At 53.5% G+C, this 23,553-nt stretch overlaps 8 protein-coding genes across 8 annotated transcripts; 2 read left to right on the top strand and 6 right to left on the bottom strand.

Annotated features, from left to right (window-relative positions):
- Positions 1-87: 87 nt before the first annotated feature.
- Positions 88-851, top strand: MRS44_004989 (uncharacterized protein; the record flags this gene model as incomplete). Its single annotated transcript, XM_046268674.2, has 2 exons — positions 88-148; positions 205-851. 2 exons carry the CDS (start codon positions 88-90, stop codon positions 849-851), a joined length of 708 nt encoding a protein of 235 aa, XP_046135852.1.
- A 699-nt stretch (positions 852-1,550) lies between these two features.
- Positions 1,551-2,763, bottom strand: MRS44_004988 (uncharacterized protein; the record flags this gene model as incomplete). Its single annotated transcript, XM_046268672.2, has 2 exons — positions 1,551-1,745; positions 1,801-2,763. 2 exons carry the CDS (start codon positions 2,761-2,763, stop codon positions 1,551-1,553), a joined length of 1,158 nt encoding a protein of 385 aa, XP_046135853.2.
- A 2,356-nt stretch (positions 2,764-5,119) lies between these two features.
- MRS44_004987 (uncharacterized protein) lies at positions 5,120-5,814 on the top strand (the record flags this gene model as incomplete). The annotated part of the gene is made up of 3 exons (XM_046278311.1): positions 5,120-5,173; positions 5,229-5,366; positions 5,413-5,814. The coding sequence occupies 3 exons, from the start codon at positions 5,120-5,122 to the stop codon at positions 5,812-5,814; spliced, it is 594 nt and encodes a 197-aa protein (XP_046135854.1).
- A 1,909-nt stretch (positions 5,815-7,723) lies between these two features.
- MRS44_004986 (uncharacterized protein) lies at positions 7,724-8,482 on the bottom strand (the record flags this gene model as incomplete). Its single annotated transcript, XM_046273603.2, has 1 exon — positions 7,724-8,482. One exon carries the CDS (start codon positions 8,480-8,482, stop codon positions 7,724-7,726), a length of 759 nt encoding a protein of 252 aa, XP_046135855.2.
- A 1,898-nt stretch (positions 8,483-10,380) lies between these two features.
- Positions 10,381-11,712, bottom strand: MRS44_004985 (uncharacterized protein; the record flags this gene model as incomplete). The annotated part of the gene is made up of 5 exons (XM_046268671.2): positions 10,381-11,264; positions 11,311-11,360; positions 11,419-11,453; positions 11,504-11,643; positions 11,694-11,712. The coding sequence occupies 5 exons, from the start codon at positions 11,710-11,712 to the stop codon at positions 10,381-10,383; spliced, it is 1,128 nt and encodes a 375-aa protein (XP_046135856.1).
- Positions 11,713-13,972: 2,260 nt separating this feature from the next.
- On the bottom strand, positions 13,973-14,926 carry MRS44_004984 (uncharacterized protein; the record flags this gene model as incomplete). The annotated part of the gene is made up of 3 exons (XM_046270658.2): positions 13,973-14,255; positions 14,330-14,740; positions 14,808-14,926. The coding sequence occupies 3 exons, from the start codon at positions 14,924-14,926 to the stop codon at positions 13,973-13,975; spliced, it is 813 nt and encodes a 270-aa protein (XP_046135857.2).
- Positions 14,927-17,451: 2,525 nt separating this feature from the next.
- Positions 17,452-19,066, bottom strand: MRS44_004983 (uncharacterized protein; the record flags this gene model as incomplete). The annotated part of the gene is made up of 3 exons (XM_046268675.2): positions 17,452-18,663; positions 18,731-18,856; positions 18,971-19,066. The coding sequence occupies 3 exons, from the start codon at positions 19,064-19,066 to the stop codon at positions 17,452-17,454; spliced, it is 1,434 nt and encodes a 477-aa protein (XP_046135858.2).
- A 1,829-nt stretch (positions 19,067-20,895) lies between these two features.
- On the bottom strand, positions 20,896-22,889 carry MRS44_004982 (uncharacterized protein; the record flags this gene model as incomplete). Its single annotated transcript, XM_046270663.1, has 4 exons — positions 20,896-21,714; positions 21,768-22,527; positions 22,609-22,752; positions 22,825-22,889. The coding sequence occupies 4 exons, from the start codon at positions 22,887-22,889 to the stop codon at positions 20,896-20,898; spliced, it is 1,788 nt and encodes a 595-aa protein (XP_046135859.1).
- Positions 22,890-23,553: the final 664 nt, after the last annotated feature.

The raw sequence follows: 23,553 nt of genomic DNA, 5'->3' as shown, positions 1-23,553 counted from the left end.
GTCGCTCAGCCCTTGATCGCCAATTCATACACCTCCGCGCCCAATTCCTCCTCCATCTACCACCGTAACCCTCTCACATCCTTCATCATGCCTGCGACAATCGACCTGAACCAATTCGACTCGATTCCTGACTCAATCGAGGCTTTCCGTATGCGACACTCTATTCCTAACTTTATAATCCCTCTCTAACGTGTCTGCGCATAGGAAATGGCGAGTTCCTCGTCGTCCTCGACGACCCCTCGCGTGAAAACGAGGCAGACCTGATCATCGCCGCTCAAGACGTCACGACCGAGAAGATGGGATTCCTCATCCGTCACTCCTCTGGCTACGTCTGCGCACCTCTCTCACCAGCCCTCACCACCGCCCTCGACCTCCCACAGATGGTCCCCAACAACCAGGACCCTCGTGGAACCGCCTACACCATCTCCGTCGACTCGGCCGACCCCTCCGTGTCCACTGGCATCAGCGCCCGCGACCGCGCCCTCGCCTGCAGGACACTCGCCGACCCCGCCGCCCGCCCAGAGAGCTTCCGCCGCCCGGGTCACATCCTCCCCCTCCGATCCCGTCCCGGTGGCGTTCGTCAGCGCCCAGGTCACACTGAGGCCGCCACCGAGTTCTGCCGCCTCGCCGGCAAGGTCCAGGCTGCCGCCATCTGCGAGATGGTTGACGATGGTGATGAGGCGCCTGGTCAGGCAGTCCGTCACAACCACGGCATGCTGAGGGGAGAAGCCTGCATCGCCTTTGCCCGGAAGTGGGGGCTCAAGGTGTGCACTATCGCCGACCTGGTTGCCTACGTCGAGAAGACTGAGGGCAAGCTCGAGACCAACGGGTCCGAGGCCAACGGCAGCTGAGAGGGTTGAAGTTGCGGTTGTGGTTTTGGAGCGAGGCAGGGCGGATTGTATACCGCCATATCTTTTTGCGTACCTAGTAACGCGGCAGGTGACGGCAGTCTTGCTTGACGGTTGACGAAACGGCTTGGTTCATCTCTTGACATGTATTTTGCTATATCTGTTTCTTGATTCCATGGGGTATTTGGCATGGCATAGACCGGGGTTTGTTCTGGCGTCCAGAAAACAGTGGCAGTCAAAAGAGAAGGATGAGACAAATCAGAGGACGCCCTCATTCTTCCCCCTCCGTCTTTGCACTCCCAGCGTATTCCCCGCTCCTGCGTCTCTCAACCGGGTGTCATGTTAACTCAATGGGCCTTGTGTAGGATACCTATGTACGCTTATGTCATTCAACTCGGATTTATGTCTCATATCTCTGATATTAACCTCATGTCTTAGTCTCAAGGCCGTAGTGTGTATGGTGACTTGTCAAGGTTTGGTCCTACATACGAGTCAGGTCTGCTTGCTCTCACATTGTGTCCAGAATAATTGGCCCTGAGCCTCGCCCATGCTTGATCTGTAATGCAGCAGCTTGCTCTTCCTCTGCGTGCAAGTCTGCTGCGGGTATCATTTCATCGTGTCTTCATATCGCAAAAGTCATTTACCCCATGACGCCACCATATTCTTTCCCTCTATCCCACATCCAAGACCATACAACGATTTTTACACCCTCTCCTTCTTTGGCACTCTTCCTGGGACTGGCTGGTGGCCTCTAACCACAACATCCTCGTCCTCTTCGCCCTCATCATCATCTTCGTCCATATCGTGCTGCTCCTGGGCCTGGCGGGCGCGCTTGATACGGCGCACCATGGCTTGGTCAAGGTAAAAGTCGTGGTCGAATCGTGACCGTGAGAAACGCTGTTTCAAGATTAGCAAGGCCTACAAGAGTGAGCTGGATGAGAAGTAAACAAACCTCAGAGCAACCCGTCTGTGGGCATTGAGCGTCACCTCGCAGTGGCAAGTAGTCGAGCAGAGCAGCCTTCTCAAAGGTATGCTTGCACTTGCGGTTGCTGTAAGGCTGTTTCATTGGCTGTAGCGTGAGCGGGCAGTTTATGCTGAGAACCTCGCGGGCTACAGCAATGTCATCATCGTCATCGTCATCCGCTGCGCCAGGGGTCGTCGCGCGCATCACAGGTCGGCCATCGGGGCGGAACCAACGTGAGGCGTCTGGGAGCGGTGGTCCGTCCTCGCCGGCCATGGCGTCGTGCCAGAGCTTCTTGAAGCCGGCGTAGTCGTTGTTCAGGGCGTACCGCTGGTGCATGTCCATGGCTGTGTAATCGGCCTTCTTCTTGGCACGCATGTCCTTGAAGCGCTCCAGGATGCTCGGGGCGGCGAGGTCTTTGCTATCGACATCGTCGTCTGCCTCCTCGGCAGATTCTGCATCATCACCCCGACGGGGACGGCGTTGGGATTGCGCTACATCGGCAGCGGCAGCGTTATACAAATCGGTGATGATGAGGCCTTCATCTTCCAACTCGGCTTTGTAATCGATCACAACACGGATGGCTTCCTCAAATGAGTCGGTCAAGGCATTGACCCGCGCTTCGAGATCGGCAACATGGGTCTCGAGGCGCTCCTCATCGGGCGTCTTCTCATTGCCCTTCTCCTGTCTTTTCGCGCGTAGGGACTCAAGTCTATCGCGCTGCTCCCTCAGCTGTTCATGCAGGTCGCCAATGCTGGAACTAAGAAGGCCAACGGAGTCACCGAGCTGCTGCTGATAGACGACGGTGGTGCGGGCGTGGGACAGGTCGTTCAGATCGCGGCGTGCAGCGTCGGAGAGGGGGCAAGAGGGCGGCTGGTATTCGGGCAAGGCCGTAGTCGTGGTCGCGGTCGAGGACGAGGAGACGCCGGAGCGATTGAGGAGTCTGCGGGACATGGCGATTGCGAATGGGAAGAGGTCGATTATGGGACGGTGTTGCAGAGAGTCAGCATCGTGGGCTTTCTTTGTCCTGCTTGGTGCTTGTCCCGCAGAGAATGCGCCAGAGAAGGGTGCGACGCGACACGGCAGCTCGCACGTGTAAAGTGAACGCGGCCGAGAGTCGTGTCACGGGATCTAACGGCGAGGAGGCGATAACATCCAGAACTGGAACTTGGCATGCCACAGCAACACGATTCGGAAAAATTCAAATCGAATCTGGATTGAAAGAATGCGAGGGGAGTTCTATGGATATTTTCATTTCCCATTCTTTGTTTAAATTCTGGTTAAACGGCTTAAATATCTACTGAGTAAATAATAGACACAGGTCTTGAGACACTTTATGCCTAAAGTATCCCGGTATTAATGCCCACCTCACGTAAGTTGTCCTCAAAGTGTCGTGTCACGGGACCTCAAAGTCGATCATCCACCCATCCATCTCATGACGGCACATCCCTGTTGCCACACGCCAGGGTCCAAACTCAAAACATGGTCGATTTGGGTGAGAGGCGGACTCCTTGTCAATCAGGGTCCATCCATTACTGGCCGAATCTGGTTTGCAACCGTCATCGATATCCCGGCATGTCTTGTCCGTGTCTGCCAGTTCATCAGCCTCCCTGGACAGCCCAGACAGGGCCTGTATCGTGCTGGTGCAAGGATGAAAGCAGAGACATCCATGCTAGGCCAACTATGGATCGAGACAGTTTCGAGGGAAGAATGAGCTGTCCCGGGTCTGAAAATCCATCTCATCAGACCGATATTCTTCCCCACTGCGCGGCCTCATCGAATCATGGCATCACCGCTGACGCTGCCGGAGCCTGCCAAGCTGGAGATTGCCAGGCACGGCAACTGTCACTCCATCTCGATGCGTTCGGACAGAGCGCCAACGGCGAGGAACTTTGTTTCATGCATGGCCCCATCGGCGATAGAGGAGCCATGGGGACCCCTTCCCTTCTTTCAAACCTCCGAGCGAGCCTCCGATGCCTGTGATGGGCCAGTCTGGCGGCGTGATCGCGGGACCAAAGACTTGGGTCCACGCATCGATGGCTCGGCAAGCCATCGCCCCAAAACACCATCAAACTTGTCTCGATTGAACCAACGTGCATCGGCTACAGCATCAGCCGTACGCATGTCGGCGAGGCGGTAACTCAGTCCGGACTGGCTGCAATTTCGTCTCAGCAGTCCGTTCCTGCAGAACTGCTCGCTCTTGGAAGCAGTCTCAAGTCGTCAACATGATGGCATTGTCATCATGAGCAGTTGCACCACTAACCAGTCGCGTTCAGCTCTCTTTTCGGCCAAGGGTCTTTATTGCTGCTGTAAACTGGCAAGACATAGATTCAAGTGTTCGATCGTGAGAACCCAGCCACCTGGCAACGGCTGAGAGAAGCAGCATGTTGCCAAACCCCGATTAGAGCTATAATTTGTTGATGACACGATCAGAGGTACAACCTCGATTAGTCCGCCAATCCGGCGTGTCGGCGCCAAGCGCAGTGGGGCTCACCGATGATCCCGATCCCGGGCCCGGAGGCTGTGGCCGGCGATCTCACCAAGTGCTCGGGGGAGCAGGAGATCGAGTTTTACCCCCTACCCATCTTGCATTCTACACACCCCAGTTCTGCGGTCTAGACTCGTCTTCTCGTGTCTACCGCCTGGTCTAAACAGCCCATGCCCTCTTATTAGCTGTGTTATTACTATTGGGCGACAGCGAAAGCCATTCCAGGAATGGGCCAAGAAGTCACCATCAAGCTGCATCATGTCAGTTTCCTCTCCCCGGGATCCAATTGTTCAACTAATCCTTCGTCCTGCAGCGATACCCATGATCCAATGCCTAGAAAACATCAGCATGACAAGAAGCGTTGCTGTCTAAACCCACTCCGCCCGTCTTTCGCCACGCCCCCCTTCTTCACCTCAGGGTCCCCTCTCTTGTGTTGATGGCTCCCAGCTGCAAGTTTTACACTTTCCTGCGCACTTGACACGCCCTAGAGACAATATCAAGCCGGCATCCTAGACGTGTCGTTGCTTACCTGGCTGATTATGTGCCTGTCCGCCTCTCTCCTCTGCTCCTCATCCGTCCTCTCGCATCTCGCCTTTACGACTTGTCCCAATCCAACCCTGTCTTCCGCCTAATACGAATCCTACTGCTACCTTTGCTTGTCATACCTGCTGCTTCGTCCTACAAGACGAGGAATAACGACTTATATATCATCTCACTCCAGTTCTAGTTCAACTCGTAATGGCAGCCTCAATGCACGCTTTGTCGCCCTCACTAGCTCGGAATCTCTCTTCTTCACGGCAATCATCCCCTCGTCAGTCCGCCATGGCGCCCAGGGCGCCGCCCACCATGAATCCATGGGAGATCAACGCCCTCAACGTGAGTATCTTGTGAAGTTGACTTTGAACGAGCAGCGCACTGACTCAACCGGCAGTATGAGTTTCCTGAACAGGGCTCTCTAAATCCCGATGGCACCATGGTAACATCAGCTACCACCTGGCGTCAAGTTCAAGATCCCGTCATATACCCTGGTCTCTACGCTCCCAGCGGGATTGATATAATGACGGTCTTGGTGAGTCTTGTCTTTCGATGATAGTCTCAGTTACTGACTGTCTCAGCTTCGCGTCGTTGGACGGCCTAACCCTCAGGTCGATCTCGGTCCCGTCGACTGCTCTGTCGCCCTTGTCCTCTGTGACATGCTCCAGGCCGACGCTCCCATCATCTACGTCTCCGACTCCTTCTCCGAGCTTACCGGCTACTCTTCCCATGAGGTGATGGGCCGCAACTGTCGCTTCCTGCAATCCCCTCCAGGAGGCCAGCGAGCCTCTAAGAGGAGCTCAGACAAGTCTGCCATCCGTCGCATGCGTCAGGCCGTGTTCTCCGGACAGGAGATTCAGCTGCCCGTGACCAACTACAAGAAGCACGGCCAGCCCTTCAAGAACCTCTTGTCCATCATCCCTGTCCCGGTGGATAGTAGCGGTTCTCAATACTGTGTTGGTTTCCTCTGTGAGACAGATTAAAATCTTGGAGAACAAGAAGTCGACGCGAAGCATTCTGAATGCCCTCGTCCGATCCAATAACCATGTTCCACCTTGGATAGTAGCTCCGCAACACCACACCAAGAACCCAACCTTATCACCAAACACAACAAACCCCCCAACTATTACGTACACGCAAATGCTCGGTTTCACTCCTTTTTACAGATCGGCTTTCTCCTCATCACTCAACATTACTCAAAGAAGCCCTCGGCGTCAGGATTCACTTACACGGTCTCGGTACTTCGCTGCTCTCAGGCTTTACGAATACTTACGATACCCCTTGCATTGACAACCATTTCTCTTTTTACCATGTACGACATCAGATCATACCAATGGAAGCACTCTAAGGTGTTGGGGTCATTACTGTAGAGGGCGGAACCTCGTTTCTTTTTTCGGTTCGGCTGACAGCTCGGTCATTTCTCTTTTTGATTCTCTTATCATACTCTGATGATTCACGCCCATGAAATACACGAATTTAGATCTTGGCAGCAGACGGGGCTTGGATGACGAAACATTTTGGGAGTCACTACTACGTGGACATGGGCGAGAAGGGAATGATTTACATAGATGCCGCCCTTGGGCGCAGGAATAATTCGGGCGTTTGGGCAAAACTTTCAGGTTTCTTGGAGATGCATAAGGGGGTCTTGTGACTCTATTAGCAGCTCGTGGCGATTCACAGGCGAGAATGAACAAGGGGAGGATGCTGTTGGGGGATGGAGATGGAGCCAAGGACGAGCGATGGAACTGCCGATGCATGGTTGCTTGATCATCACAATGATCTGACAGAAAATCAGACTCTTACTTGGCGAGCAGGATTCATCAAAAGCTTCAAACTTGGTCAAATTTCACTCCAATTTAAACCCCACCGTGCGCCATGTGTCTACAGGGTTGACGCTGCATCAGGCAGTTTTGGCTGTACGGTAGCAGCGGGCAGCCTCTCGATCCTCACGACTCCCTGTCAGCCATCGCGATCGCCAGGGTCTGGGATGTAACGGCGTCACCAAGGAACTGGTCAAGGCCCAGCTTTATTACATGTCGTCTGCATTTGATGAGCTGGCTTTGGTCAGACAGCCATACATACATAGTATGCTCCCTCCCAGTTCCCAAGAGGCAGGGATTTCCCAAGAGGCGGTACACCGGCACCCACGGTACGGCCCAAGTACAGTAGCACCCGACTGGTCACGGTCGCGGGGATACTCAGCGGACCGTTTACACATTGCTTTGTGCCGATGTCATCCGCCGGCTCGGGTCCGGGTGACTCGGCCGGCCGACTGGAGGACCTGGGGGCATTCTCTTGAACTCACGCAAGGACGGCTGCAAAGCTGTGATGACAACCATGATGGAATAGATGGAACACTGTTTGAGTATGTCTCCTATTGCTCACCTTACTTCTCCATGTTGCCATAACGAGGCAGTCTTTGAGACGAGTTGGGTACTACCTCCTGTCTTGTTTACGTGTGGGTATACCTCAACCATCAACATCACAATGGGCACAGGACCGACAACTTTGTTTTTTGTTTGGAGGCCGAGGCCGAGGTTGACGCCGGCCCCCGTTCTTTTTTTATTTACTATTTTTCAAGTTTTTTTGTGCTTTTCCCAGTTGTCATTTCCAAGAACGCCTCCGTTCGCCATAACATCAAAGAACACAATCGTAATCACATGACAGCATCAAAACCCAACGCCGAGAAACACCGTTACTTGCCCTGGTTATGGCCTCCCTGCCATGACCATCTCTCTCACATGTTGGATGAGGGACCCCAGAACCATTGGCTTGACGACTGCATCCCATCATTCCCTTGGCCATCGTCCCAGGGCTGTTGGCTTGTCGACTACATCCCATCGTCCCATCGGCCATCGTCAGCGCCAGGCGGCGGTTGATAGGACGGCGCAGTCAGAGACGAGTCGGGGGCGGCTTGTGTTGTCCTGGCCGATAGGGTAAGTCAATGCTCGAGGCTAGCATTGCATGGTCGAAGCATGAACGACAAGCGGCGCCCCCTGATACACAGGTATGCTGCTGAGGTCCCAAAAGAAGGTTGAAGTCTCCTGGGTCGCTGAGGGTCGCGACTTCAACTAGTGGTGAGGTCGAGCAAGACCACTTACCCTCGCAGAGGTGTCTCATCCTCCTGGGAACCCTGATATCGTGGCTGGGCTGCCCCGAAGACTCCGGCCTGAAGACAATAGCGCGCTTGAGGGCGGTCTGGCTCGGATCCCTACTGGGATGTAGGATCGCGATATCGGCAGAAGATTCCGCATGCAGTATGCCCGTTGACGCTGGCCCTTCGGCAATGTACTTCTTCTTATCCTCGCGAAGCGGAATGGAGAATATGCCGTTGCGAGTGACAAACTCTTCATCGATTCCGATGTACTTCAGTCCTTCGACTAAAAGGGCTCGGGCAACCGTCTCAGTCTGATCCCGCAGACGGATGCGCACGCAAAGATTTGAAGGGCCTGGTGTTGCACCCCGGGAACGCCTGGGCGCTGGAATTGACATGCCTAGGTTGGTTGGGCTCGGCGGCGGTACGGTTGCCGACGTGGGATACTCGTCTGCAAGGTCCATGCTGCCCGGAGCAGCAGCGATTGGGCGCTTTTCTTGTTTTTTGCGGTGATCGTAAAACTGGTCACGATGCCAGTTCTTGGGACGTCTGCCCATGTGGGAAGATGTCTATCGCTGGTAGAGACTGTCGGTGACAGGCCTACGCGCCTAGGTGGAGGGCGATGTAAATCGACGCCGTCTTCACTGGGAGCTTCCGAGACGGTCGGGGGTGGTTCGAAAGGGGCAGTCTCCGGCGCTCGAGTGAGGACAAAGCTGGCTTGAGTATAGGCATGTAGGCTGTTGCCGACAGCTTCCAGTTGGCCAAGGCTGGCGGTAGCCCTCGGGTAGGGAGGTCCGCTTGAGGGAGGGAAGCTATAAAGGCAAACAAAACACACGAAAGACTGCCTATGGGCTGGGTGAAGTAGAGAGATGGGTTGAGGGAACGCCAGGCTTCTCGAGGAAGGAGGTCTGGGATGGGGTCGGAGTTTGACAAAAAGGCCGGACAGATCAGGAGAAGTGCAAGGCAGGATAAGTACACCATCCCACTCGCTGGATACGTGCCATGGATGCATCGTCAGAGGAGGCAACAAGGCGTTCGCATCCAATGCGGACGCGATTTAGCCAAGCGGGTTCTGTCCCCCGTCTAGGCCAAGCTACCCATCTGTATAACATCATTGGATGGTAAAAAGTCGTGGTGTGAATCGGTCTGCGGTCAGCGTCCCAGTCTTGATGCTTTGATCATCTAGTCATTGGATGATATTGGGAGTCAAGAACGACCACCAACCCGGCAAGAGAGAAGAGAAGCAAGGCAGACAGGTTCCATCTCGACATCGATGCTTGCTGTGTCTGTCGACGAAGAGAGGGAGGGGGTGATTGAGGCTCGGCCGCCTCACATGTGGACCAGCGTCGAAATGGTCCAGTCATGTTTCGTATGGGAGTCAATCGGACGCTGGACAAAGGTATTGTTCCTTATTGGGTATTTGGTCGAGTACCTGGTTGTCAAGACGGCCGGAGTAAGCTGGGGTGAGAGTAAGGATGCGAAGGGGAGGAGGAGAGGAGCGGAGCGGAGAGGAGAGGAGAGGACAATGCCTGACCGGCTCCTCAAAGCTGGAGATAGCATAGCACTCTTAGCAGTTGGCCTCACCTGGCGGCTCAAGACTTCCGGAGAAAGGGGGCTCATCTCGTGGATTGGGAAGACCCGGCTAGATATATTATTGCTTTGACAATTCTGCCCCAGCCCCCGTCTCAACCAACTTCCCTCGTTCGCGCACATTATCACTCAGAGCCGACCCAACCGTTCGCTGCAGCATGTCTTGGAAACGATCAAGCCGTGTCCGCGATGAGAGGGCATTAATTGAGTGTGGGTGGACCTTTTACGGCTGTTTTTGCCAACCCACCAACAGACATGTCACGACTTTGGGCGTGGTGGGGGAGATGAGAGGAAAGAAAAAGGTATTGCAACTCGGCTTTTTTTCAACGTCAACATCCATTTCAGAGATGACAATTGAGTCATTGAAAAGCTGACAATGTCAGTATTGGTCTCTGCCCTCTCTGAGACTCTGCGGGAGAAAATCTCTGGAACTGCTGGTCCCGACAAGCGCCAGCCTGGTCGACGACACCCACACTTGCCGCCCCCTGTTGTGTGACATTCACACATGATGCGTCAGGTGACGGCCCAATCCAAGGCCTCTTCGACGCAAGGAGACGCAGCCGAGGCGCCCTTCTGTAGCTTCTAGGTGCAAAGGCTGTCTCTTCACAGAAGGTGGCGCTTCCAACATGGTCGGCCACGGCCCAATTCCAAGGGAAGCGATGGTGAGCAGGCTCAGTGGCATGGCAAGGGGACGACGGGTGAGGGATTTTGTAAATGTGACGCCTCTGAGCATGCGCTTGCTGGTCAAAGTGACTATATATACCATGAGCTGTTCGCCATATCTTCGCTCGTCCAACTCAAGAAGTAGAAGGGGGTCCTTTCCAAAGACGCATCACCATTGTGCGGTACATCACTTGGCCGGTGTCTACTTCCGCAGTCGAGCAGACCTCCTGCGAAGGTCGGGCTGTGCCTCGTCTGCCCCCTCCTCCGTCTTTGCTACACTCCCGTTCTGCTCACTCTTCACCGCCTCGACACGCTTCCTTTTCACGGGTGGTGCGCGCACCTCCTTGTCGGAGTCCGCCGGCTTCTTTCGCGACTTCTTGGGCTCCTCGAAGTACGGGCTTGCGTCAACAGGCTCCTCCTTGATGCCAGCGGGGGTGCGGCCCGTCTTCTTCTGGACACCAGGCGCGTAGCAGCTGGTTCGCCCACCGACAGTGATGAAGGCGAGCTTCTCTCCGTTGGGCAGCTTGGTCGCAGTGCCCTTGGACCCCTTGCCCCATCGGTAGTTGAAGAGCCAGTGCTCGGGGAATTCGTCTGAATCGCCGAGCTTGTCGACAGCCGTCTGGCAAACGTAGCGAATCATTTTGTAGAGCGTAGTGACCTGCGAGTCGTCAAACTCGTCGCAGTACTGCTCGGGGTGAAGCTTGGCTTGGTAGAGGGTCTCGTCCGCGACCCAGTTTCCGATACCGCTGATCATGGCTTGATCCAGGAGCAGGGCTTTGATGGGGACGTGGCGTGCGCGCATCTTACCTCGGAGGTAGTCCTCGGTGAAGCGATCAAGGTCCACGACCGGGTCAGGGCCGTTCTCAACGAGGGGAGAGTGCTTTCTGATCTGATCGCCCGGGCAGTCAACCAGCCGCACACGACCAAATCGACGGGCATCTGTGAAGGCGACCTCAACGCCAGGGGAGCCCTCGGTCTTGAACTGGAACTTCCAGAACTTGGGCGGCCACTGCTCGAGCTCGCTGTCCTTCATCTTCTTGTAGTAGTTTGTGTAGGCCGTCTTCTCATCCTTGATGTGCATCCACCCTGGACCTGTTAGCAAATGTGCAGCCAAGTTAGACTGAGCGTTTACCCGTCATCCCAAAGTGCATCACCAAGTGCGGGGGTTTATCCAAAGTGATCCTAGTCATGGATGAGTTGTCAACGTTACACAGGGTAGCTATTGGCTGTTGCAACTCACCAGAAGTATTTGCCCTGACTTCCCACGGAAACGATCTGAAGTTGTTAACCCCAAAGTTGCCAATTATTGGCTATAAGTGACATACCTGCTTCCCCTTGAGAGCAGCCTCAACCTCTTCGCCACTTGTACCAACCTTGCCAAAGACATTCTTGTCATCTATGGCTGAAGCGGATACAATGCGCTTCCCCACAACGTGAAGACGAAGGAAGTGGACAATGCGCGCGACTGGGTGATTTTAGCAACTGATTAGTTACAACGATGGATCTCAAACCAACCTTCGGCGATCTCGGGCATCTTGGCAGACAGACAGACTTCAGCTTACGAGTCTTTTGGTTTGGTACAAGCACCAGGCGAGATTCGTAGCGTCACTGACCTACTGTGAACGCGAAGGGCGTGTTCAGTCAACGCGATATCACGTGATAGACATGGGTGAATAGAGCAGTCTTCCCTCCAGTTTTCACATGTGACTACATAATCGAATGTGTACTTCTTACTCCGTAATTGATAAAGTATTCGTAACAGAAACTGGTCAAATCCACATTTGAAGATTACTCTCATTTGGCGAGGCTGGTTCGGACGGGCTCAATCTCTTCTTTGCGCCGACAAGTGGACCAGTTTACCAGTGGCCGGGATACCGGGACGGAGAAACGTAGAACCGGCAACTCCACTCTTGGTGCATTTTGTTCAACTTTTTTCTCGCGAAATCTTTCCAACTTCTCACAAGCTTTCCATCTTCAACAACACAAACAAAGAAGCTGAGGTGAGTTCTGAATGCGCAGTGCGTCGCGCTGCCCTCTCCCCATCCTTCCTGATGACACTTTACACCGCAAACTAGAGTCTTTGACCCAAATGGGAATGAAACCTCTTTTTTTACACGTCAGTCTGAAAGACTACGATTACGCACACGTTTTCGCATCGGCATGCTTTGGACTCGTGCTGACTTCTTCATAGACCTCTCATCACCAAGCGGTGGATCATTGCGAGGATGCTCAGCCTTCTCTCCGCGCCCAGCCTGGGCTGAAATGGTACGTTTGGAACCTCGCACACAACCACACACCCCTTCTCATGATGATCATTTCTTTTACAATATACGCTGGAAATTACCGGCTGAGATCTTTCTTTGACGATATAAAATGGCTATTTCTGATGGACACCTTCACTCTCTACCTTTGCTGCTTTGCATTTGGTGGCTCATGCTAACATGATTGAAGTTTTTTTTCTAGCAAGGTATGCCACATCTCTCCTCGACCCGCCTCCGACTTGTATGATGAAGCGGCACTGGGCTCCGAACATACCACATGAGCACGAAAAGCCACTTTGCGGCAGGCCTAGAAAACCTCGCCCACTGACTCGTCACGCTCGTCCATCGTTTGCTGGATAACATTGGACTTCTGAGGCTAACTTGCCTCGAGTGCTAGCATTTGCATACCACCCTCTCACTGGAACCTCCTCCGGTTATGATAGACCCCAAACTGTAAGTATTTGCTGCACACATTACCACCTTGCCTATATGATGATACAGATGACGAGTCTTATCCGGGTTTCCGATGCAGACACCATCTTTCTTTACCATTCATGCATTACCTGATCCGCATTCCTCATACACACTTTTGTTGAAGTCAATTGGTGATCTTGGCTAACAGAAGAATCAGATACCTACAATGTGAGTTGCAACCAGACGCCAGCCGTCTTCCAGATTATCATCTCCCTGATGAATCCAAATGAAAACGACAAGCATATGTCCGAGCTTCACGCAACGACGACAAATCATTTATCGCCTGATTGAGATGCTTGATGTCAACATTGTTGCAGTCCTTTCAACAGCAGCTGCTGACATGTTGAAAGCGTCTTTGACTGTAAACACTCTGGGCAGTTTGTGATACAGGTCATCAAGGTTAGTCACTTTTCTTCTCTCCTCCACTATCTCTCCTCCAAATGATGTTACAAATATCACGACGGTCAACGTAGCCATATTGCTTTGACGATAACGCCTGTGACAAGGCACCTTTACCCTGAAAATCCCTTCATTTTACCAGTTTCTTGTCTTGGCATGCTTGTTGCGACGTATCGCTAACATGTTATTGAAAGGATGATTCCCACTTGGCAGCCTATGACTAGTCCACTCCAGCCCTGTCGAGTGACAGATCTCTGGTCACGGTCCGGCAAGGACCTCTTTTGCTCTCGCAATCACGCGTGTCTATGGTTTTGAAACCATCTGGTGTCAATGATGTGCGCCTTTGGCCTTTGAATGTAAAAGATCGTGTTATTTGAACGGTAGGTGTAGCTGAAGAGAACAAAGCTATATAATAATACAAACGTATCTGATCAATTTCGAGACCCGGAAGTGACTGCCCACAGTGTTGCCCAAGCCTTGCCTCTCTTTGCCTGACTGTGACTCCTGAAATGAGCGTGACCCAATGATGGGTGGAGTTTGTGTCTTGGAACACGGCTCCTCCCGTCTTCTAACCCAAAGGCCTTGTATCTGATTTGTCCATGTCTTGATGGAGTGTGTAAGTGGAGCCTGACAAGTGATGCTCGACACGAGGCACACCAGTCACCCTGAGGCAACTCCTTGGAAGCTCACAGGGAGACTGACCGAAGGTGGATGCAAGGCACCATGGCGCCCATGCCCTCTCACCATGGACAGGTTCGGGGCACGTAGACCCGATGCCATCTCGCCATGACGAGGGAACTCTGGCACGCAACGGTACGACGACCCGCAGTACTCGTTGGAAGAGTGGTTGCTGCTGAGAAACGTCGAAGGAGGCGGCGGCAGCGGCAGCGGTGGCCGTGGAACATGCCAGTGTGCAGAGTCGGCGTAGGTATAGTGAACGTTTCTACGAAAGGGGAAAAGGACTCTTGTCAACTGGGAGGCTCTTGGGGATTTGGGGAGGATGAGGAGGGTACGCACGATTGCAGCACGCTCTGGGGAGGATGCGGCGCTGCGCTGGGGTACATGGGCATCTCTCTCCAGCCCGATCCCCCTCCTCCACCGCTCTCGACCTTGATGCGAGGCTCAGGCAGGGTCGACGACTGCAGAGCGGGTAGCTGATGGGCGTCAAAGAATGGCGGCGCCGCGTACCGAGGGGTCTGCTGGAGGGCCGGAAGGGGGAGCTGCTCCGGGGAACGCTGGCTCGCGCAGCTCGAGGCTGGCGAGGATCCAGGGTCAGACGTCTCTGAGGAGCTGCTGAGAGCTGGGGGAGAGCGCAGCGGAGACGGGAGGATGGGCCTCTTGAGGGACTGGCGACGGCGTTGCTGGCGCTTCTTGCAGTTGTACTTGCCAATGTCCCAGATGTCAAAGTGCTGCCGATAGGAACGGATGCTATACGTTGAGTGTTTGTCAGTATCTTTCTCTGATGGTGGGTTTATACAAGAGTATGGAAACTTACGATGCCTCAAAGTTGTACTCGGTCTTCATAATGCCCCGTACATCCTCGAGCGTCCTCCCCTCCTGGATGTACAGCTTGGTGATTGTCGCACGATGCTCACTCCAAGGCTTCGCCATCATCTTTTGCCTTGCCGACGAAGGACTTGAAAACAAAGACTTTGGGTTTGAGGAAGGGGAGGAGAAAAGAGTGTTGTGTGTCAAGGGGAGTTTCTCGAGTTGACTCTCTGTCTTCTATCCTGGGACGATGACAGTCGAGGAGATGGCAGCAAAGTTGATGAGCATTGAGGTGCAGCAACGAGATGGATTGGTTCTTTTCTTTTCCTTTTTCTCTTTCTGTTTTTTTCTCTTCCTCCTTTTCCCTGTTTTCCCTTTTTCTTGATCCCTTTTGGTTGTTGTTGTAGTGTTGGGTGGTAGTGCTGTTGTTCCTCACCACTTTCAAAAAAAAAAACCAGGGAAGAGAAAGAAAAGGAGAAAGAAAGAGACTAAAACGAACAAGGACTGGGGGGTGTAGCTCGCTATTGGGAGAAAGCTGATCTGTGTTTCCAAAATAAAAAAAGCTCAGAGCCTTATCGAGTACTTAAGAGAGTTTCCGCGCGTACTCAGAGCCTCGTTTTTGTAAGGAGGGTGGCTCTCTTTAAGGCGGCTGCAGCAGCAGCGAGGCAGACATACAGAACAAGGAGGGTGACGGGATGCATACCTTGTCTGTTTTCTACCATCTTCTCTCTCATCTTTTGACCATGTGCTTCCCCCTTCTTCTGCATGTAGGACTTTTTAAGATGCTTGATATAAGGCGGACTTGTGCACACACACACACACGCACCTTCACGGTCTGGACTTGCGAGAGCAACACAGCAAAATAAGAGTCAATGAGATTCCTGCATCGAGATTTCTCACTTCCCCACCACCTTCCCTCTCCCTATTTGTCACTGAAACTGCCTTTCCCGCGTCCCGGAGCCTGGGAGAGGAGCCAAGCCTGTCGGTGGTGGCAGTTCAGCCTCATCCTGCCGCCCAACGTAGCATCCACATAACCGTCTTCGTTTCAATACCCGGTATTCCCATAGATGACAAGAGTGAAAAGTGCGGTTCACATGGGAGGGAAGAGGTGACAAGATATAGATGTGCAAAAGAACTAGTGGGAAAACTGCATCGATATAACAACGATCTCCCATCGATGCCACGTCGAAAAAAAAATGAAAGAAAACAACTCACCGACATCGTCAGAGCCTTGTTTGACTGTAAAGGGAAAAAAAACCCTGTCTCAGAGGAAAGCCGCCCAGCCCAGCTGTGCTGCCGCTGAGTTGGCTTGCCGCAAGGCGACCAGGGCGCGTGGACGGTTTCTTTTCAGGCTCTCACTTGCTCGCCCTGTTTTCTTTTCTTTTTCCTTCGTCTTTTTTTGGTATCTCGTTAAAGAGCTGAGATGGACCATTGAACGCGCGGTACGGCGTCTATTGTAGCGTAGTCGTCGTCCTATCTTTTGTCTCAGCCGCTGGCGAACCATTCTCTGAGTCAATAGCCGAAGATGACTTCCATTACAAACCACATGGTGATTCATCTCAGGTACGGAGTACACGCACACTCATACATGAAAAGGGGGTGGGCAAAGAAAGCCTCACTTCTTGTTGTCTCCCCCCTCATCTGTGATGGATGTGATGCTTGCTGCCTTCTCTTCAGCGGCGGTTCGCCCAGAGCCTGATTCTCACTCACAACCGTGGGCGCCCATCTTGTCTCCCCCGCAGCAACAGCAGAAGCAGGCTGGGTGACACGCATTCCATCCCATCACACCCCCACCCCCTGGACGAACCCATCGTCAAACCCTGAGATCGTCGCCCCGTTAATAGCTTCCCGTCTTGGGGTCAGCTTCTCCCAGTTCCCGTCTCCCCGGCCGTCACTTGGCGCAGCCACACCTATCCGTGATTTGACAACGCTCCCTCACCCCCCAGTCCTATCCGAAACGTACCCGTCACTTGAATCTCGGTATGCGGATCAGCTCCTTCACCATGTTTCCTTGGCGGGAGCCAGAGCTTGACCGGGGAGCTCGGGGTGGCTTAGGCTCTAGCTTACCGTGAATGACAGGCTTACTCCCGAGACAAGAGAAAAGTAGCATGGGCGTCGGGTAATAGACACGTGAAGACTCACCTTAGTAGAGACAGACGGATAGATATGATTTGCACAAATCTGACATGGCGTCGACAAGGCCGCAGTAAACGTTTCATTGGTAGGTAGGCTCAAAAACCTCAGGTATAGGCCAACGACAACCTCATCAGACAACTCAACCAAACAGCAACCCGCAACATCACCAATCACCATCCGTTTCGCTCAAGTCGACCATTAGGAGCATGGTTCCAGCCATTATAAATCAACCTCAAGGCAACCGCCACTTGAGGTTCTCGAACTTCTCTTTTCCATCAACACCCTCGACACCCTGACAAAATCATCACAATCCTCCCCGGCATCAAGTCCCGCCGTGTCCTGTCGCCAGCCCTGCTTTGAGGACTATCGTCAAATTGCAGCGCAAGCTCCTGCTTGCCTATGTATGCATGACTCTGGGTATAGATATCGCCGTTCGCACGCGGATGTGAGCAGCTGCGCGCACGCGCGGCATGCCATGGCATGGTTGTCACCCTTCGTCCGCCTCACTTCATTCATTAAGCTGCCTCTGCCTTCTTCTCACTCGTCGCGGCAGGGGCCTCGCCGCCTACGACGCCCGCTTCCTGTGCCTTGTGCTCGCCCGCCGGGCTGATGGGAGACTGCAGCTTGTTGTCAAGCGGGTTGTCGTTGGCACCCTGAGGGTTGGGCGATGTGGGCGTGGAGGCAACTGGGCTGGAACCGACACTGAGAGGCGCTGTCGACTTGCCAACATCCGAGAGAATCTGGAACCACTTCTGAGCATCGGCTGCTGTGTGTGCCTTGAATTGTAGCTCGGTGGAGCCAGTCAGCTTGCTGCTCATTGTCTTGGACTTGTCCTTGCCCTTGACGCTGAACTTCTCGCCCTGAACCGTGCCGATGACTGCGTCAGGGAGATAGACGGACAGTTCGGGCTTGGGGTCCACACGGTTGTTGTCCGAGTCCTTAAACTCATGCAAGAACTTGGCCGGTGTGACAACGTAGTAGCCAGTCGAGTAACCCCACGACAGCTTGTTGCGCGACTTGCGCTCCAGGGAACCCTCGATCAGGGCACGAGTCGCCGTGTGATCCATGTTGGGGAACTGGATAGCCTCGACAGACCGGGCGGGCTCGTTGGGGTTGACGAGACGGTCGGCGCTGCGGTCCTTGAAAGCATTCCACTCAAACTCGGGGCCAACTCGCTGGATCGAGCCCAGCATGTCGTTGTGAAGGGCATGTGTCTTCTCAGCCTGGCCACCTGCAAGTTGCACGAATGCCTCGAAAGCCTGCTGAATCACCTCGATAACATGGGACTCAAAGGTCGAGAAGTTGTTCTGGACAGCGAGAAGGTCGTTGCGGTGGTTGTTCTCGGTAATGACCTGAGTATTCAAGCGGTGCAGAACACCCCGGTAGATGACATAGGGGTCGTCATTGCTGTTGAGGTGACCACCAGCAGAGTCGAAAGCAGCTGCCTGCTGTCCGAGCAGCTCAATATGCTTCTGTGTTGTGTTACGGGCCTTCTCAACCTCCTTGGCGCCCTTTTCGGCACCGTGAGCCAGCTCCTTGGCCTTGTGCTTAATCTCCTTGTGTAGTCGCTCGAGAACGGGGAGGACGGAGCCCTTGATGCTCTTTTCGGTCTCGATGTTGGTGTTGATCATGGATTGGGTGTTGGAGCGCATGTTCTCGAAGAAGCCGGCAATTCCGCCTAGGCTTTGGTCAAAGTGGTGGCCCTCCTTAAGGGGATTCGAGATGGTCTGTTGGGTAGCAAAGTCAGTGACTTGGTTGCTGGCGGGGGTCTTTATCAGGGAAGAATGGGAATACCTTCAGCGCCTTCTCGTACTCTTTGGCGTGGTGGCCGTGAATCTTTTCCATGGCCTTCATATACTCTTCGAGGTAACCAACAGCATGCTTCCAGGCCTGGAGTCGCTCTGCGAGCAGTCCCGCCGTCTATTCAGCAAAATATCAGCCCAGGTTCTTTCCCACAAGATCCTAACTCTTTCCATGGTCGCTGCAAGCTTGCGCAAGTCATGCTATGCGCGTCTCTGGTAGGGGGTCACCTACGGTTGAAGGGTCGACCTCGGGAATAGCATCGTCACTAAAGGTGCTGAAGCCGGTGGTGGCCCTCGAGGGTAGGTTCGAGGTCGTTGGTGAAGCCATGATGGGCGAGTGTCGCTCGTTGTGTCGTTGTCGTTAGGAAAATGACAATGTCGCAAAGTAGGAAACGTGTCGTTGAAATTGAACTTGTCTGTCAGGGAGCTTGGCAGACAGGGAACCTTCGGTAGGGGAGGGGCCTAAGGTTTAAAGCAGATTAGAAGCGAAGAGGGGTATCACGGATGGTCAAGGGTTCAAGCTTCTTTTTTCTTTGGTTGTGGGGGCAAGTGGTGGGGTTTAAATCAATGCAAATGCAGCTGTAAGTGAGGGGAGGCAGCCAAGTCAAGAGCAGGATCAGGGACAAGAATGATGGCGGTTAATCTTGACGTCGTTGATGAGGATCGCCAGGAGGAGCTCGAGCTCGAGGGGTGAGTGGGTTGGGTTTTAGTGGCAGGTGCAGGTGGGGATGACGTTGTACCAGGTCAACAAGAGGGAAGGTGCAGGACGGCACGAGCTGAACCGTCAAGTCGGTGAGGATGGGAATGGCTCGACTTTACGTTTCTGTCTTTCTTTTTGGTAGTACAGTAACTGTAACCAGGCCAGTTCTTTAATTGATTACACCATACATCTATAGCTACACAAACATGCCGTCCTCTAGATCCTATCCATGTCGATGCAATCCCCAAAAATTATTCTTACACTCACGCTTGACCTCGCTTCATCGCAACACAAGCTGAGCTTCACTCAGCTCCTCTACTTCCAGGTTCAGCTGTTCATGGATGGCGAATGATCTGAGGCCTGCATCACCTCCACTCTCTCGCTCCATCCCCTCCACCAGCACAGAGAACTTCCATTGGAAATAAACGGAGCAAAAAGAGCGTCGAAGCGCAAAATCAGGAAATATATCAATCCTCTCCTCTTTAGTGACAGTCTGCCCCGTCATCGTTCGCCAGAGATATTCGGCCTGGTCAACACCAAGCAATCATCACCAGACCCTCCTGTCTCAATGTCGTGACGTCAACCCCTCCTTCTCTCCAACACCTGTGGTCCCTTGCGCGGTGGCACGTCACGCTAGACCCTACAGTGCTGCACCGAACCGCCGAGGTTGTGGACGTGCTAATTTAGCATCGAGACATGTGCGAGGCCAGAATCTTGGCTCGACATTCGGGAAAGTCATGACGCGAGAAGTAACGAAAAGGTCTCTCTTATCATTCGCGACCAGGTCCTGACTGCCATGCAATCGTCTTGTTAACAACTCTGATCTCCCGCGGTGACAAGTCAAGACAAGCTTCACATAGCCCCTGGATTGCTGCCAACACACCACCACCATCATCAAACAAGCTTTTCTGCCAGATCATGACCGTGCTCCGTCCAGAAGAACCATTGCCACCACCCCGTCATGCCCGTTATGTCATTGTCGAAACTTGTCGGAGCGACATGCTGGTTATTCCCGTTGCAAACCTTGGTGTGTTCCAAGTTCTGTTCCATCTGCGATTACTGTTCTCGTTCATCAACATGTAACGTTTAGATGTTGCATTCGGACGTTGTGCCCAGTAGATATCCATCTCTTCATCATTTTTGCTATCAGTTCGCTTCAGGGGTATTAATCATACATGCAACGCCGTCTCTCCGCTCTGCTCTCCCCCAGGCATTGTTCTGGTTCCAATTCTGATAGTGATCATCGTAGTCCATCCTGTACCAAAGAAGTCGCTTCAACAAGATAAACCCAGTCTATAGTGCCCAAATGACTTGTGGCCTTCCCAAGAAATAAATACCCAAGTATCCAAACCAAATGAACGCCGCCCGGACCTGATGTCGCTTTGATCGTTTCCCATGCGCACATTTCAATCCTAGTTTGTCGTAACAAAAGAAAAACAAAAGAAAAGTCGTCTATTTTAGAAGACTTGGTTGCGTCCCTGCGCATTGTGCGTCCTTCTGTAGGCAGCAGCATCGTCTGTGTAGGACCGGCCAATGAAGCTGGCTGGGCGCGAGACATGCTGAATGTGGTGATCCTCACCAGCCTGATCCTCCGAGATAGTACCCAAGGGATCGGCTGGGTGATCAGTCGCTGGTGGTGTTCGTGGAGCGCTCAGCGCTGTCTGGTAATCCGGGAGAACGACATCACCGGTTCCAGAGCGCGAGCGTGCAGGTGTTTTCACGGCAGTCTGGTAGCTCGGCACCTTGTTCAATTCGGTCAAGTCGGATACGTCCAGATCGACATGTTCTGATGAATTGCGTGACGAGTCATCGCCAGCGCTGTTGCTCCTAGTGAGAGCGGCGGACGCAGGCTCCGATCGCGGAGCCGCCGCGTGAGGAGCCGACGTCGGGGACATGAATCCCGCTGATCCAATCGAAGTGTAGGATGAGTTTCGCTGCGAAGGGTCAAGTGACACATCTGCTAATCGGGATGATAGTGCAGCAGGTGCCACAGGTCGGCTATGTGTGAGGGCGGCTGCGAGGTTTTCGGCCGAGCCAGAGCGAGATTGCGCATAGAAGGGACTGTTGACGCCGGACTGGAACCCAGGGGTCTGGAAACCGTTGATGTCAACGTCCTCATACAGCTGGTCGAGGACGTGCTCGCCGTATCCCGGAGGTGCGATGGTTGTGAGTTCTTGCTCGGTGGTCTGGGAGGGTGACTGATCGACAAGGTTGCCCTCTTCGTCAAGAGGCATATTCGGGGAAATGAAGATGGAAACGGGAAGTGTAGCTCGGAGCTGTAATTAATGAGTTAGCAAGCAAAAGAATGAGCAGTCCGAGAACAACTTACCTCGGAAATGTGACCATCGGGGTTGCAGAGCGCAACAGTCAGCTTGATCTTGTGTCGGACCTTGATACCATGGTGGTTCAAATCTTGGATACACTGGCGAAGCCTCTTAGGCAGACTGAGCTTCTTGGTCAGAGCCCAACCCTCCTGGCCAGTATCCTCAATCATATCCTGCCAGTGCTCCTCCCTCGTCACCTCGAACTTCCAAGTCGACACCTCACGTTCTGTTCGGTGCTCCTTGACACTGTAACCTGAAGATCCCTGAACACAGCATTCACGAACTTCAATCAGTCTTGCTGTGATGTCGCCAAGTTCAAGTGCCTTGAGTAGTGGTGTAAATCGCATCTCCATCGTTACCACTCCGCCAAAGACAACAGCCTTTTGAGGGATGACAATCGAGTAGTCGACCTTGTTGGGCCAGATGTTCTCAACGCTCATGGCGTGGAGAAATTCCAGAGCGCCAGGCTCCAGAGTTCGGATAATTCGAAGGTGCTTGTTCGCGTGTAGGTCGTAAGCGAGTTTTCCTCGTCCAACGGTCGCTCGGAGTCTATAAGTGATCGAGGCCTCGGGGATACCCTCAACGCTCTCGGCCATGTTGCCAGGGAGCATGTAATCGAAGGGCCATTCGTAGTTTCCGGCGGGGAGCGTCATGCTCTTACCGTGGGTGCCCACAAAGGGCGCCCAGCGGTGCTCGAGAATCGTCGTCGTCTTATCTACTTTTTGACCCGAAACGCCAGGGGCACTTCCTCTCGGGTCAGCCCAACTGTTCATCCATCACAATGGTCAGTCGCCGTCCCAGACGGGACCTGGCTGATAGAATTTGGAGAGTTTGGGGGAGACCTACGAATGGCGCAGAGTACCAACTAGTCGCAGGCGCACATCTTCCATCTTTAGCGGCGCCTGAAGGCAGAGGACAAGAGTGCCCTTGAGAAGTTGACCGGACGACTCATGTTCGCTTCCTCGGAAGACGATAAAGTCGCTGTCTAATCTGGAGGGCAAGCGCAGTCAGCACGAGGAACCACGAGCCGCCTGTGGTTTTCGCAGTCAATGGCAAACTTACCGAATGTCGAAGAGACTGTATGAGTTGCGCCCGGTCACTGAGGAGAAGGGCTTAAAGGACGGCATGATAAGCGTCGGTTATGGTTGTGTTGTGTCGCTGCAGGAGCGCAATGGGGGTGAATAGGACAGAACTTGACCAAGACACGACCAAGAGGGGGACCAGAGGAAGGAAAAAGAAGCTATGGAGGATGTCGGAGGCTTTTATTTGGGGTCACGGCTAAGACGGGCAGCGAGCGACAACGGACATCCCGCGAGTGACGAGCTACAGAACGAGAACCACGAGCCCACGCACGAGTCGATGGCGGGATGTGGTGGGTACAGCCTCTTTGCAGATGGTGGGGCTGTGAGATCAGGAAATCCAAAGTCCACAAGGGCCAGGCCAAACAAGGGTCGCAGGCCCGTCAAGCTCCGCGCGATGGGAGGCGAGAGATGATACAGCAGATCAAGCGGCGCGGCGCAGGTGGAGAGGGATGGATAGAAAGGATGGGACCGACGGGACAAAAATATAAAAGAGGGTCTTGCTTGATAAGACGCCCACCGTGTCGGATCACTGAGGATTCATATCCAGGCAAACCCGGCAAAATGTCGATAATTGTCGAGAAAAAGTTGACAAGACGATATCCAAGTGGGACGCCGTCGCGATTGGAGGCGGCAATGGCTTATAAAGAAGGGGGTGTGGAACTCTGATCAAGCCTTGCCTTGCTTGGCTTACCTTGGTACATGAAATATG

The sequence above is a fragment of the Fusarium solani genome (genome assembly GCF_023522795.1).
Source record: "Fusarium solani strain SB1 chromosome Unknown bctg00000002, whole genome shotgun sequence".
NCBI classification, from domain to species: Eukaryota; Fungi; Ascomycota; class Sordariomycetes; order Hypocreales; family Nectriaceae; genus Fusarium; species Fusarium solani.
This window is presented reverse-complemented; position numbering and strand designations above follow the sequence as displayed.